This window comes from Sturnira hondurensis, unplaced genomic scaffold (genome assembly GCF_014824575.4).
Source record: "Sturnira hondurensis isolate 20B ecotype Veracruz unplaced genomic scaffold, ASM1482457v3 Scaffold0001532, whole genome shotgun sequence".
Classification (NCBI taxonomy): Eukaryota; Metazoa; Chordata; class Mammalia; order Chiroptera; family Phyllostomidae; genus Sturnira; species Sturnira hondurensis.
The window spans coordinates 741,917-757,945 of NW_028074163.1; the positions used below are offsets into that span (position 1 = coordinate 741,917).

General features: G+C 41.0%; 1 protein-coding gene across 3 annotated transcripts in view; it reads right to left on the reverse strand.

Annotated features, from left to right (window-relative positions):
* The window catches only part of PIKFYVE (phosphoinositide kinase, FYVE-type zinc finger containing), a 74,010-nt gene that overhangs the window by 12,732 nt on the left and 45,249 nt on the right, over positions 1 to 16,029 (reverse strand). For all 3 annotated transcript variants that reach the window (XM_037029797.1, XM_037029802.1, XM_037029794.1), the window contains 12 exons: positions 15,163 to 15,234; positions 14,115 to 14,286; positions 11,832 to 12,010; positions 10,039 to 10,152; positions 9,553 to 9,661; positions 9,286 to 9,440; positions 7,851 to 7,941; positions 4,208 to 4,268; positions 3,193 to 3,330; positions 2,267 to 2,387; positions 1,164 to 1,259; positions 98 to 181 (listed from right to left, as the gene is read on the reverse strand). In XM_037029797.1, the coding sequence (XP_036885692.1) occupies positions 98 to 181; positions 1,164 to 1,259; positions 2,267 to 2,387; positions 3,193 to 3,330; positions 4,208 to 4,268; positions 7,851 to 7,941; positions 9,286 to 9,440; positions 9,553 to 9,661; positions 10,039 to 10,152; positions 11,832 to 12,010; positions 14,115 to 14,286; positions 15,163 to 15,234 (1,392 nt within the window). The remainder of the gene's footprint in view (positions 1 to 97; positions 182 to 1,163; positions 1,260 to 2,266; positions 2,388 to 3,192; positions 3,331 to 4,207; positions 4,269 to 7,850; positions 7,942 to 9,285; positions 9,441 to 9,552; positions 9,662 to 10,038; positions 10,153 to 11,831; positions 12,011 to 14,114; positions 14,287 to 15,162; positions 15,235 to 16,029) is intronic.

Consider the following 16,029-nt stretch of genomic DNA (forward strand, 5'->3'; position numbering starts at 1 on the left):
TGTGTTATCCTAGAAACTTTCGTATGGATAAAACCGAAGTGCAAGTAGAAAATGAAGACACAGCGAAGTCAGAACATCCCACTCCATCAAAGATCACCTGCTTGTTACCAGTCCTTCTTCAGCACTGCTCCGCGGGGTCACTTTGGACAATTCCTCTAAAGCATTTCGGTATTCTTTACAACTTAGGGCAGAAACAGGTTGAAAAATGTTAAACTTTAAGCTCTCCTTCTACAGTAAATCACATACTTTCAACAAAGCCCTGCATTACAAAAACACAATCCTTATAAGTATCCATCATAAAACACATTTAAATGACAAAAGTTGTCAAGTAGAAACTTTGTGAAGGAGGTCAATGTCTTCACGGAGAATACTAAATGTACCCCAACACACCCACCATAATCAATATTCTAAAAAAAGGACTGGGAAAGCCTGCATCCTAACATTTATATCAAACACTTTCAGGGTTGAACAGCTGATTTTAAAAGTATGAAACTTCAAGGTTTAGTATAATAGAAAGGAAAGGAATTTCAGAGTGCTTTTCAATTAAAAGGCACTAAACTTTACAAAAAAAATTTTTAATATTGCATTGGCGGAAAAAAATCCAACTCTTGGACTAGAAGTCTGGAACCCTTGATTTAGATAAAACAAATGTTACGGAACAGAAGCTACTTTAAGACACATGATAACAGTAGGCATGTAAGAGGGTTAAGGCACAGGAATGGTATTAGTCTAAGGAGGGAAGCTTTACCTGCTGTGTGTGGGAAGCAGGAAGGAAATGAATGAAGAGTACACAAAAAGGTACTGAGATGGCATGCAGTGGATACATCCTAAGTACTATGTCAGAAGTGAATAGAAGGAAGGGATGCAACAGACACACACCACACACTGCAGAGAAAGGCTGCAGGGGGTGAGGCGTGGCAAATGACCTGCCCAGTCAACTCAGCTCTCTGGAGCTTGCCTAAGACTCCCCCGGTAATCCGCTGGGTAAAGAGTACATTTTCAGATACAGAGAAAATAAGCTACCACGCCCGGAGAGTGTACCTTTTTACACATATTTAATCATTTTGCTCTACTCTATGTGATAGATCTCAACAGCAGGGCAACTAATAAGTACACAGAGACGATACAAAGACAACGGTGGGTGAAAGGCCCACAGAGAGTACCTGAGAGCAAAAGCGATGATGGAGCTGGGCTCCTTCTCGCAGACAGCAATGGGCACCCGTTCATGCTCGTACATCAGGTAGTGTTTATCCGGATCGCTGTCCAAAAGTTTTAAGTACATAAGTATGAGCGAACGGAATTAGCAAAAAATAAAACATAAAAACCTTAACACACTGCAAATAAATCTCAGGACAATCCTACCTACATACTGCACAAGTATACGGTAAGTAAGCCAAAACGTATGCACAACTTGAACCAAACGGCCAAAGAAAACATAACCAAAAATTTTGAAGGCAATGAAAAATAACCATAATTATGTTTCTAAGGTTCTAATTCTGGTGGTTCTGAAGTCGCCCCAAACAAAGCTTTCCACACTGCCAGAGACCTCAGACTATATTTACCTCAAACAGGATTTACAATGAACAGCAGACGAAAGATTTTGTTCTACTATATGCCTAGGAAAAGTCTAGGAATTGTGGAAATGTCATACCAGTCCAAGAAATAAATACCACCGCTGCTTGACTATTAGCATATTAGCATGTGGAAACTCAGTGCTGTAAGTCCATTCTAACCCAAATCTCACTCCCCCAATGGAAGCATTCATTTATTTGTCTAACAGCTATTTACTGAGCACCTAATATGCTAGAGACACAATATTAATAACCCATCACCACATGTCCCAGGGTCATGTCCCAGGGTCATGTCCCAGGGTCATCAAATTACTGGGTCAAAAATATCACCCTTGTATATGAGCAATATGTTTTTAGGATTATGAGATGAATAAGAGGTAGCAGTATAAGTATAAATGTTCATATTTAAATATATATGAACAATTATTTTCAGAACCGGTAATCTTAAGCATTAACCAATATTAGTTAATTATTTTTTCTTCTACTCACCTACTATGTAACAATGATGTTCTACAAATTACATTCTACCAAGACATCTCTTTTACTATGATGAAATGTAATTCAGGATTGAGAAATATGAGTATACAGTTAAATAAACCCACTTAAATATACAGAGAGTAAATCTACATGGAGAGTTTTTTAAAATTAAGTAAAAATCAAACCACCCAACAGCCACTGGCTTTTATAATACTTACAAAGGAAACGGAATGGGGTTATAACTGTTCCCTGGAAGCAAATTTGCAAAAATGGCTTTCATGGTTGATTTTTCCTTCACCTGGCTGTCTGTGGATCCCAGCAAATGTCCATCAAACACATCTAGGATGAAAAGTATTCTATTTATATGTTAATATTCAAGAGAGTGGAAAACAGTATACAGCATCAACTTCACTTGTCTTCCTTTTTAGGGTTCAGACTCATGCACATGGTAATTCCCAATTATGGTGTGAAATTTCTGATCTGGAATAGTGACTACTACGGGCTGAAGCAGAAAGCAACCGTGAAGCATACCCAGCACGGACTCCAAGGGGTTCACTGCTCTACGTTTCAACATTTCTGAACTTGAGATCTACCTGCAACAGATGGCAGAGGCCAGGCAGCGGTCATGACAGAATTACTCCCTCAGCAGGTGTGAACTTAGTCACTGCTGTTCACGCTGCCACGTCAGTTCAGTTATGTGCACTGTGGCCACTAGGTGTGAGTTTAATTGCAACTGAAATGTTATTTTTAAAGTCTGCACTACAATTAAAGTAGTTTCTGATTAAATAGAAAGCGAGGAAAGAGAGAAGCAAGGCATAAATCTGCTATTAGTGAAACACCTATTTGTTGTTGGAGAAATGGCCACAACTTTTATTTTCTTACGAGGCAACAATCCTGCGCTTTATGAGACTGAAGAAAGTAATATCCCCAGAAGGTACATAAGCTGAGTAACATTTTATTCCTCAGATATTTACATATCAAACAGAGCAAGTGGAGAAGTGATCTGGTAAAAAGCTGTATCTACAGAGCCCATTCAGTAAATATATAATTTGTAAATCCTAAGGGATGAGAGAGCATTATGCCAAAGTACTCTGAGTGCTTTTCTCTTTTGGATGAAGGTCAGGAAAAGTGACTGGAACTGCACCTTCGGAAATGCTGGCTGTATCCGGTTCCGGGGCGCCCCCTGCCGACTGCTCAGGCAGGACCTCAGGCGGAGTGGGCAGCTGGAGGTGGGCAGAGCTGGTGGAGCCCTGGCTGGACAGGGTTGTTAGGAAGCGGTCCTCTAAAGAAAAGAGAAAGACCACCGTAAAGGTGTCGGTTAAAAACACAAAGTCCATTTCTACCTTTTAGCCATATTTTTAAAACACCAACTGATAGCTTTACTCCAGAAACCAAAGAATTTTAGTTTCATAAAAGTTCTTTAGGCCATTTCAATGCATATTTTAGAAATGGATACAAAAATCCAGACAGGCTATATGACCGGAGTGTGATCAGATCTTAACCAGTCCGACTCTTACCAACGCTCCTTACAACAGACCATAATGCAAAGTTATGTTTATCAGTTTAATCAAGTTAACAGGGAATGAAATGATGACACTACTGGGGGAAAACCACATGCTATTCTCAGGAAGAAAATTCGTTTCATTGTAATAGAACAATTTGAGTTGAACTCTTGTTCTGCAAAGAAGGTCTGTAATAGAACAATTTGAGTTGAACTCTTGTTCTTCAAAGAAGTACAACCTACAAATTTTCTAGGATGTCACCAAGTTATTTGATGAAATCCTGTGAAAGACAGCTCAAGATTTTAGAAAAGATTTTAGTAACATGAAAATCTAAGTTAAACTTTGCACATCTCTGCAGTGAGGCCTAGGGGCTGACTTTGGGATAAGCAAGACATTCACTCTCCTCTTCACTCTTTGCCTGTCCCCTGCCAGCAAGCAACCTTGGCTACCGTCAACTCCAACGCCCTGGTGTCTCTTCCTGAAATGCACTTTAGGACACGTCTCAAACTGACAGTGCTACAGATGCTCTACCGGGTGGAAAACAAGTCTACAAACAAGTGCATCAAAAATGCTCAAAATTACCAATTAAAAACAACCACTAGACTCAGAAATGTCCTTACACCCAACGGCAGGTGGTCACCTGGCTGAAGGACTAACCTTTCTCTCCGTTCTGAAGCCCTGGAGAAACAGTCCGTGGAGGTGCATCCACCGCACTTATCTGCAGAGAAGAAAACACCTGGTTCTAAAGGGCACGTTCAAGTCACACTCAAAAAAATTTTTAGCTAAGTGATTCTTAAATTTTTGGTCTCTGGATCCCTTCAACCTCTTAAGAATTAAGACATTCAGATAACTTTTATGTAAGTTACACGTTCCAATTTTCCCTTATTAGAAATTAAACTAAAAAGTTTTAGAATATGCATTGATTCATTTAAAAATAACAAACCCATTATATGTTAACATAAATAACATCTTTTCATTTAAAGACCCAGCTCTTTTAAAATGAACTGGTAAATAATGTCTGGCTTTAATAGAAGAGAGTGAGATTCACCTTTGGCTTCTGCATTTAGTCTGTTCAGCTATATTATGATGATCAAAGTACGTAAAAAGAAATACAGCTTCACACAAATATGTGACCAGAAAGTAAAATCTTATAGAGCCCTTGAAAGGGTCTCGGACCCCCAGGGACCCTTGACCCACACTTTGAGACACTGCTCTAAACAACCGCTCACTTGTTGGTACTAAAACATCTAGGAACTACGTATGCTTATCTAAGCCTAGTAATGTCTTCTTACCCAGTGGACTTTCTGGATCAGTCCCATGATCCACAGATAAGAGATATTTAAAATAACTTTAAGCTCTGCGTACAATTTGATCACAAAGTAATTTCCTAGACTGCTTCTTAGAACATTCTTAGATTTGCTCACCATACCTTCCTGGCCACCCTACGTGAAACATCCCACCACCACCCACTCCTTCAGCAGTATTCTCCACCTCCCTTATTTTTTTTTGTTTATAGCCCTTTTCCCATTCATTTTTTTAAATGTTTATTGGTTCATTTGTTCATTTTCAGCCTCCTCCTCATTAGACAAACGTTCAGCAGGGACAGCAACATGGCCTGCGTGCACGAACGAACTCCGTGCACCCACAGCAGGGCCCCAGAGCCCACCAGAACGACTTATCAAAGGAAGGCTACGAAGGTAGTGATGCAGCTTTGCAAGTCAACTCCAGTTCTGTCAGAAAGACAGTCAGCTGTCGAATGATTCTGTATTTTCAATTCTGTGTCTACATATTATAATTAAAGGTCTTCCACAACTAGGTTTGCTGTTTCTTTGCAGTTTCTTGCAAAGAGCAAGGCCCCTAGCAGTCTGTGTTAGTCATTAATAGCCCCAGACTTCTTGGCAAATACTAATATAAAAACATCTTCAGTAATTCTTTCTCTCACCTAAACTTTGAGGAAATGATTCCTACAAAGTTTTTAAGAGGCAAAAAGGAATAATTCATTTCTACCTACTACATAACACAAAGGTTAAAGGCACTTGGATGCATTACTCCATGAAAATATTCCTCTACAGATATTATAAACCTGCACAAAATGATATCCTCTCAAAAGTGTACATTATACCAGAATATTAATTCCTTACAATACACTAACATTAATTCATCTGAATATGGTTAGTGTGGTTTGTAGAATTCTAAGGGGGCCCCCAAGACCCTACCCCCTGCTATACACCGACCTCCCAGTTATTCAATCAAACACTGATCTGGACACTGCTGTAAAGGAATGTTGAGATGTATTTCAGGTCTCAAATCAGTTAATCTTAAAGTAGAGAGGATTCATGGGTTCTTTCAATCTGTGTCCAGAGGCCAGACACAGAAGAATTCAGAGATCTGGAGCATGACAGGGTTTGATGGATTACTACATGCTTTGAAGATGGAGGGGTCACAGGGCAAGGGAAGCAGGTAGCCTCTAGGAGCCGGAAATCAGCTCTGGTGGGCTGGCAACAACAAAGGGGGTCCCCAGTCCTACAGCCACCAGGAACTGAATTCTGCCAACAACCTGGGTGAGCCTGGATGAGGCTCAGGTGAGATGACACCCCAGCTGAAACCTTCACTGCAGCTATGAGGCTGAAGGGGTAACCCGGCCACACGGTGCCAGACCCCTGACCCGCTGTGAGATGATCAATTTGCGTTTTAGGCCTTGGAGTTTGTGGTGATTTGCTGTGCAGCAAAAGAAAACTAACACAGTTAGGAGAGGCTAATTAAATTGAATGTACAACTTCGATTAACCAGTGCAGACCTCTTAAGAAAAGCTTCTCAGAGATAAAGAACAGCCAAAATCATAATGAAGTAAGTCAGAACTCTATGACATACTCAGAGCACCCACAACTTCCATGTAGCACCTACCACCATCGTGACGCTACCCCCAGGGACGCCAGCTGATAGAAGCTTGTGATAAATGTTTTAAATAAATGAATTATAAGGTAAAAAAAAATTTATCCAAGTCATGTCTCCCTGAAACCTCACAACTTTAGAATAAAATACCCTACTTAATATTAAAAGTACATATTAACCTAGCACTTCTAAATGTCATAAATGAAATTAATTATAATATTTATATCGATGAAGGTCCAAAGACAAAAGTACACTTGCTTTGCGTGTGTGTGCTGCGGCATGCCTCAGTATCTAGGGTAGAGAAGAGATGCCCCAATTTTTAAAATCTGACTGAACTGAATCCTAGTATACTTTCTTCTCTCTCTCACTAACTGATCTATTCCCTCGATCCCTCTCTTCTTCTTCAGTCATTCAGCGGACAGTTATTTACCCAATAATTACCCTGTGTCACAGATCCCTTACTCTCAGAGACATGAAGATGATCCTTTATGCCTCAATGGGAACCAGTGGCAGAAAATAAACAGGCAGTCACTGCAATAAGAGAGTGCTCTACATACGAACCCTTCTTTGTTGCTTTTTTTCCATCTGAAGGAGATTCCAATCGAACTACATTCTTCCAAGGGCTCCTCCCTCCCACAGCTCCTCCCTCCCACAACTCTCTTATCATCTTACACACCTGCCTTGCAAATCACCAAACTCAGACGAGTATGTGTGAACCTTATGGCTGGTCCTCCCAAACTGCTGATGTCCAACTCTAACTGGATTGTCAGCTTACTATTCTAAAACATGAACTCTCTCTTCAAATTTCCATACCTCCTCATCCAGAGGTACCCTTGTCCTCTGTCTGACCACAAACTGTTTTCCCTTCTCACCTGCATATTTACCCAAAACTGCACTCCCCACCACTGCAGAGGCCAAGACTTCCCTCTGTCAGTTCCATCCGAGTCTCTGCTCTCTCCCCCTCTGTGCTGTTGCACACAAATACGCTCGCACCTCTGCTATGTTTCTCTCCATCTACCATGTCACCCTTCCTTTTCCACAGCCCATTCTTTAAAAGCATCATACTCGTTCTGTCAGCTGACGGTTGCTGGCACTGATTCAATACCAACAGGAACCCCAATTTGGGGTGCAGTGAAGAAGGAAACTGTACGCAGTGCAAAACAGCTACACTGTGACACAGCACCGCTGTGAAGACCGCAGAGCTGTAGCCCAGCTCTGGGGCCACGCAGCCCTGTGCTGGGCCCCTCTCATCCAGATGCTCCACTCTACTCTGCCCCCTGCTGGTCTGCTTTGCACTGCGCCGCACTGCTCTCTGCTCTGGCGAGAGGCCTTTGGCATTTCAGCTCAGCCAGGGAGATGCAGTCTTCAGTGGAAAGGGAAAGTGCGCTCCAAAACTACACTTTCTTACCTTGTTTTCTTCCCCTTGTCTCAGTCTGCCAGGACTTGGAGGAACTGAAGGCCGCTTTCTACCCTTTTCCTGCTGGAAAAGGTCCTGCAACCTATAGTTAAAAGAAAAGAAGAAAACAAAGAATATGGTTTCATTTCTGATATCCTCAGGAACACCTACAAATGTTTGCCTTACAGCTCCGAAACCACAATAATCAGATTTTCCTACTTTGATGGCAATAGATTTTCTTTCCAACTGCAAGAGATGTTGAAGTTGTACATAAGTTAAGACTCAGTTGATGTCTTATTTCTAATAATCAAAAGCTGTTACTGATTTCACTACAGTGTTAAAAGAACAGCAAGTCACTGTAAGAAACAACAAGAAATAACATAAAAGCATGGGCTTTAGAGAGCAATACACCTGGGCTCCAGGTCCAGCTCTGACAATTAGCGTCTATGGAGCTTGGGCAAATCCCTGTGTTTCTTAGACACAGTTTGCTCTCCTGTAAAATGAACGTGGCATCCACGTCGTAGGACTCGTAAGACCAAATAAAAGAGTGAATGTCCATCTAGTGCCTTACTTAGTGTCACATCATCCACATGCTCGATAAATAAGAGCTATAATCATGTCACTGAATGTTTGAATTAAGTACAAAGGGAAATATTTCCCAAAATAAATATTTTAATAAAGGTAGTACATGATACACAATAACCCAGATATATTATTCAATAAGTACACACACTGTAAGTATTTGAAACATTCAAGACTGTTTTCATTTTTTTTAATCTTCATAAACTACCTAAAAATATCAGCACATATATATATGCTGACATATATACACAAATATATATATGTTTTTTTAAATTTATTTTCTTTTTTATTTTATTTTTTATATATATTTTTAAAGATTTTATTTATTTATCTTTAGAGGGGAAGGAGAGAGGGAGAGAAACATCAATGTATGGTTGTCTTTCGTGCGTCCCCTGCTGGGAGTTGGCCTGCAGGGAACCGGCCTGCAACCCAGGCATGTGCCCTGACTGGGAATCGAACCGCAATCCTCTGGTTCGCAGGCCCGCGCTCAATCCACTAAGCTACACCAGCCAGGGCTTTATATGGGTTTTTTTTAGATTTTATTTATTTATCTTTAGAGGGGAAGGGAAGGAAAGAAGGAGAGAACTATCAATGTATGGTTTCTTCTTGTACATCTCCTGCCAGGAACTGGCCTGCAACCCAGGCAAGTGCCCTGAGTGGGAATCGAACCTCGATCGTGTGGTTCGCAGGCCCGCGCTCAATCCACTGAGCTACACCAGCCAGGGCTCAGCACATATATTTTAAAAGATCAAAAGTTGGGGGGTAATAGTGGTGGCAGAAAAGAAAAGTTTCTACAAATTGAGAATAAACTAAAACTTCCATAATCAACAGGGACATTGGAGCAGCACCTGCTGCGGAGTCGAACCTGTTGTTCCAGGCCTGGAGCACTTCGCAGAGGCTTTGCTTCTTGGCGATGAGTGACTCGAAGACCGACTGCAGCTGCTGAGGGGTCTCCACAGAGGACGACACGAGCCTGGCCTGCATCTTCTCGATCCAGTTCTTGAATTCGCCTTCTTCCATCTGCGAGAAACAGAAACAATCCCGACCCCGCCTTCTGAGACTCACCCCAAAAGAATCTCCCAGGGAGTTAATAATAGTTCACTCTTGGGTTTCTGTCAAAGGAAGGAATTACCTCCTTTTGTGCAAAGATATCTTCCATTTTTTCTTCTCTTGTTTTGCTGAATGTATCAGTTTTAAAAGATGCAAGTCTTTCATCAATAGCAAGATATACCTGTGAAACTCTAAAATATAAAACATACTAAATACCATGAAAAAGCGCGATCAAACTTTCTAGTCTCACATAAACAGAAAAAAGATGTCCCACACAAAACTTCAGTGATGCTTTTTCTAATTAAGAATCATATACCATTTTGCAGAACAAAAAAAGACTTGTACATCAAAATCTTAACACTTAATATGTCTCAGAAGGCGTGTCTTCTTTTAATACTTTATATATTGTCTACATTTTTTTATATCAGGCATATATAACATACAACTAGAAAAATGCAGTTACTTATGCTTTCAAAGAAAGCTAAATAAACAAACCTGCTACTTAAAATAGCTCTAGATTATAGGCAGTTCTGAACAAAAAAAGATGACCAAGGAAACTAGAACTTACTTTTGAAAAAAGTCCTTCAAATCCTGAAGAAGGGACACTTTTAATGGGGCCTGACGTTTAATGAATACTCTGGGGAGTGGAACGCACACTTCAAGAAGCCTAATGGGAGAGTAACTGACAGAAGAAAATGCAAGTAAGAGTAGAAAAGTGAAAAATTTGTTAACATTTTGAGTAAAGGCATATCACAATGGTCAACTAAATCCTAAGAGGCATGAAGTTTCTATAAAATGGTGTTTTAAAACAATCATAAAAAATATTGAAGACAACTTATTTTTTAAAGAAAACTTTCAACCATTATAAATATTCTCCCCAGTCCTGGAAGGGTTTGGTTTTGTTTGTATTTTCACTGCACTGTGAAGTCATCATTGCTCCCCTCGAGGCTATCCTCATGTGCTTTAAAAACAAGAACTGGGATAAAAACATCTCTAAGTGAGGAGACCGACTCCTTCCTACAGTGAGCTCGGAAGGCATTCGCCACCTTCCTGGCTCCTGAGGATGTCTCAGCAGTCCCCCTTCCCTTTCCGCCTAGGGTTTATGCTGTCTAGTCAGTGCTATGCCCACCTAGGCCCTAGGTTCATGGTTAAAAGCTCTTGCTTAAAAAAGGAAATAGGGTCCAATTACAAGTACTTCCTGAGGGCCTATTTTATGTCAAGGGTGTTTTAGGCGCTGAGGATAAAGCACTAAACAAGGGCCAAAATTCCAGCCCTCGGCATTTAGGAATAAGATTTGAGTAACAAATAATAAGACAAAGACTTAAACTATGTATTATATCAGATGATGGTAAGTGCTATGGAGAAAGGAAAGCAGGGGGAAAGGAGAAAATGCTAGGGGTGAGAGGGAGTCAGGGCAGGCAAAACCTGAGCCAAGACATGAAGAAGTAAGGACGGGCAGGAAGACGTCTGGGGAACAGGCAGTTCGGGAAAAGAAGAGCAAGTGCGAGGCTCCCCAGTAGGAGCCTACCGGGCATACCTGAGGCCCAGCCAGGACACCAGTGAGGCTGCAGCCAGGTGAGCGAGCAGAGAGCAGCAGGAGGTAAGAACAGAGAGGCACCGGGCAGCCAGAGCATGCAGGCGCTTACAGGTCCATAAATGGACTCTAGCTTTCACTCAGGGAGAAACAGACCCATGAGGGTGTGGCCAGAAATGATTTTCATTTAAGAGGTTCATTCCGACTGTTGTGTTGAGATGAAGATGTAGGGGTCAAGGCCAAAGGGATACTGGTTGAGGCTACTGAAGTAATCCAGTGGAAGATAACAGAGGCTCAGTCCAGAGTGGTAAGTGGTGGATGTGGTGAGGTGTGTTCAGATTCTGGATACGTTTTGAAGGCAGAGCCTTATGGCTTTCTCAAATCATTTAATACTACAGTGAAACTACCCATCTCTGAACTAGCAATTTTAGCTCTATCGAGAATATCCAGTTATCCTTATGCCAGTTAATGTCTCAGCAAAAATTCTGACAAACTCTCAGATGCAAAAACAGAAACAATGGTTAAGAGTAAAACCTTGTAGAAGCAGATCTACTGGTTCATATCATGACTCCATTATTTGCTAGCATTATAAGTGAGCTAATGATCTCTCTAAGTGAGAGCAGTAATAATACCCATCTCTTAGGGTAAATATTAAACAGAAGAATAGCACTGAAAGCTCTCAGCAGGAGAGCAGGGCCTTCTGCAGTTGCAAAGGCTGGATGGTGAACAACACACACCACAAATCAACTCAATCTGGTAATGGTGGAAGCGTTACAAAGCCTTCCGGGGAGTACATGACTGCGTGCAAGGTCACTCGGACGTCTTACCTGAAAGATGCCACCATCTGGTTATAGGAGAAATACTGGTGATAGTCATGGTGGATGGAGTGACCGCAAGGCTCGGCATTGGCTCTGCGAGTGTACTGGTGCCCATAAAACCTAAGTTCAAGGTATTTTGCAAACGACATGGACCAGGACTCATTGGAAAGAGCAACGACTGGTGTTACCTGAAATTCAGCATAAATCATTTGTTATCCAATCACATATTGGGAATCTCTTTTTTTAAAACAATGAATTTTCTCTTCTAATACAAATCCAATATATTCTGACTACAGAATCCTGGAAAAAGGTGGGTGGAGTTAGGATGGCTGAGAAGAGAAGTATCACCAGTAAGTAATCCAACCACCAACATCAAAATAATAAAAATTCTTTCCTGTAGTCAGTTCCATAGCCTTTTATTGTTTTTTTGCTTAGTAATGGATCATAAGTATGTTCCCACATAAAATACCTGCACAACTTGATTTTTAATGGCTGCAGAGTATCCCATTGCATGGATGTATTTAACCCATCCCTAATGATGCACACTTAAGTCATTACAAGTTTTTCTTTATGTTGAGGATGCTCTAATGAACTTCCTAGTATATAAATGCTTACAATTATCCATAATTATCTCCTTGGAATAAATCCGTAAAAGTGGAAATTGGTAGGTTAAACGACATGAACATTACACAGTCCTTGCCACTTTTTGCCACACTGTTTTCCAAAACAGGTATACTAATTTACACAATCTCCAACAATATCCGAATACCAATTCCCTACCTTCTTACCAATCTCGGAAAGTGTAAGTTTTTGAAATGTGATTTCACAGAAAAAAACAAAAAACACACACTTCATTGGTTTTTATTTATCCTTCTTTGGCTACTAATAAATAAAATTTATTTGCACAAATCTACTGGTCACTTGTATTAAATTGCTTTGTCATGCCTTTTGCTCATTTTTCTATTATCATGACTTACAGAACTTTAATATTAAGTATATCAGTGTTTGGTTATATATATTATAGTTTTTTCTTACACAGAGAATTTTTTTATTTTGGTGAACAATCACTGTTTCCCTTTTTTCCTGTAATCCAAAAGGCAGAAGTTTTTGTTTTAAATCAAAATACCTATACCAAAGCATACAAGACATGAAGATCAATGTTAAGTTATTCATTTAGGTCACTGGTCAATCTACAAAGGTCCACATATTTTCCAACACAATGTTACCAGCTGTCTAACAGAAACTAAAGGCCTGTAAAAACAAGTATAAAGAGACTGAGGACTGCGAGGAAGGAGGTCGTGGCTGTACGTTTGCCACTGCAGACGGAACTGACCGAGTCTGCCCTCCTCAACCTCTGCCATCACTGCAGATCACACTACCCTCTCCCTAGGGTTCGCTGGTGCCTTCCAAAAGCACACTCCAAACAAGCCAATAAAGACACCAATGAAGACAAATTTGGCACATGCTCACTGCAAGCACTTTAGATAAAAAGTATGTATTTAAAGCATAATATTGACACCAAATACTTCCTCTGGACTTAAAAAGTACATGGAAAAAATAAAACACGTGGTCCTTGTCTCAAGAATATACAAGAAGCCCTGGCTGGTGTAGCTCAGTGGATTGAGCATGGGCCTGCGAACCAAAGGATCGCGGTTCAATTCCCAGTCAGGGCACATGCCTGTTGCAGGCCAGTTCCCAGCAGGGAACCCACGAGAGGCAACCATATATCGATATTTCTCTCCCTCCCTCCTTCCCTTACCCTCTAAAAATACATATAAAAAAATTTAAAAAAAGAATGTACAAGAAAAACTAGTAGAGATGAATTTAAACACAGCCTCATCTATATCTCTTCCAAAGGAAACAGGGACATAAGCTCGAACTTACACAAACATCCCAGCATACTGTAATTACTGTGTTACCAGTGTATCTCCTCTCCTAGAAGACAGGAGTCCTACACTGCTTTTTTTATTCCTAGGGCCTGGCACAGTCCCTGGAACACAAGGCTGAAGTGTTTGCTGAATGAATAAACAGACATAATTGAGAACTGTCAGGACATAATCTCCATACAGTTTACTGGACAACGTACCTGTATTTTACATAATGACTGATAAATTCTAAAACAGAATCTCCAAGAAACAGACATTAAACAGAACATACGGCAGCAGAGGTAAAATGAGTAAGAGCCCAATGACAAGTAACACCCCCAAAATAACAGACCACCCTCCCCTACAAAAAGAATTAGACAACAAAGAGATATTACATGAAACACTATAGCCACAAGGGTACATTTACCTGTTTGCAGATTCTGCACCAGGAATAGGTGAGGATTGTATGTTGATATCCAGGTACTGGAGAATCCAACTCCTTCAGGATTATCTGCACACAGCCTTGGCCATGGACGAAGCGTCGAATATGATGAACCATGGGGGTATCACAGAACATGCTAGGGCACTGATAAGAAGGCCTTTGACCAAAACAAAGTCCTGACATTAACCATAAAGCTGAGGAGCAACATGTAATGAATCCTGTCTAACTAGAATGTCAAGAAAATGCAGTGTCCTCTCTAGAGTAAGAATGACTGGTGGATGGTCTGTGCAGGATTCCACTTAAAAGTACCGTTTGCTGGGCGGCTCAGTTGGTTGGAGCATCAGCCTGTACACCAAAAGGTTGCGGATTCGATCCCCAGTTGGGGCACAACCCACTGGGGATATGCGACGCAACCAATCCATGTTTCTGTCTTACATCGATGTCTCTCTCCCCGGCCCTGCCCCCTCCTCACTCCCTAAAAATCAATAAGTGTATCTTTGGCTGAGAATGTAAGAATATAAAAAGGTACTGCTTGAGGCCTACAGCTAAACATCTTGTCTTCACTACAGCACCATGACAGTTTCTACTTGTTAGGAAGCGCCTTCCATTTGCTGAGCATTCTGAAACATCATCTCATTTTACCTGTTGAAACTCCTTACATTTCTGGAGCTTGTTCTTCCCTATAAAGGAGGCTGGTAAAGATCAAGTTACTTGCTCTTTGAAAAAGAAGTATTAGGCAATAACAGTAAGACTTAAATCTGAGATCCTATGCTTCTCTTGCCTCTCATTTAAATCACTGTAAAAAGACAAAGCCTTAAAAAAAAAAATTTGAGGAATGAACTGCGTAAGACATCCCGGGTTGAGTATGAAACAGACTTCTTCTTTGCAGGACACACTCTGACGTGTGGTATGAAAGTGACGTGTGGTATGAAAGTGGTAATCAGCAATACTCTAACTCATGTTTATGTTTTAGGCTGAAATCCTGGGCAGTAAAAAAACATGAGTCGGACACAAAGAGAAAACGTGTTCTTACCTGAAACAGTATCTCTCTAAAAATATTCCTAACGTAAGATCATTCTTCCCGTAGAATTCCATCGTTACAATCCTAAAGGGAGAGATCACTTCTTAGTACCGTGTCATAAGACTTGCCACATAGCAAAGACATTTCACAAACCCACACACTATTACCTGTTAGCTGCGCTTATGATACAGTATTGATGCAGAACAATTTGTTGTTACAGAACAGGTTTTACCTCCGTGGATAAAATGAGTTCGGACTAACCACACTAGAGCATCTTATCCACGCCCAGTCCATTAGTATCTTACGGAAGTATTCAATCAGGATGCATAAACCATAATATTAAATGAGTAAAACCAAGCTGACTTAGGAAGAAGAAAGAGCTTCTTCTACAAAGCCTTAGGCCCTATCAACATAAAACGGGAATCCTGTCACCTGCTCTCTCGTCCACACCTGACTGAGCCCAATGACCTGCAGCTCACATTTTTCCAGGAGGGCCAGTGCCCAACCTGACCCCTAACTTAGGCCCACAAATAAGCCAGTGTGGTCAGACCCCCGCTGAAACCGCGCCTTCATCAAGTCTTGCCTTAAGGGGTCGATAAGCTCCCAGAGAAAGTGCCCCTGGGCCCCATCAGGTCCAGGTGGCCTGCCGTACATAGCTCTACTGATACTGGGGGGCTCCCTGACCTCGCTGATAGAAACGTGCGTTTCTGGGGTTCAAAGTGAAAGCGCAGAGCACATTTTGTCATGGAAACGGTGCTCCCAAACAGGCAGTGATGTTCCACAGCACTATTACAGCTAAAGATAAATTATATGATAATAACTAGGCTGTTGTGACTATCAAATAAATTGAAACAAATAATTTTAAAAATGTGTTTCTGT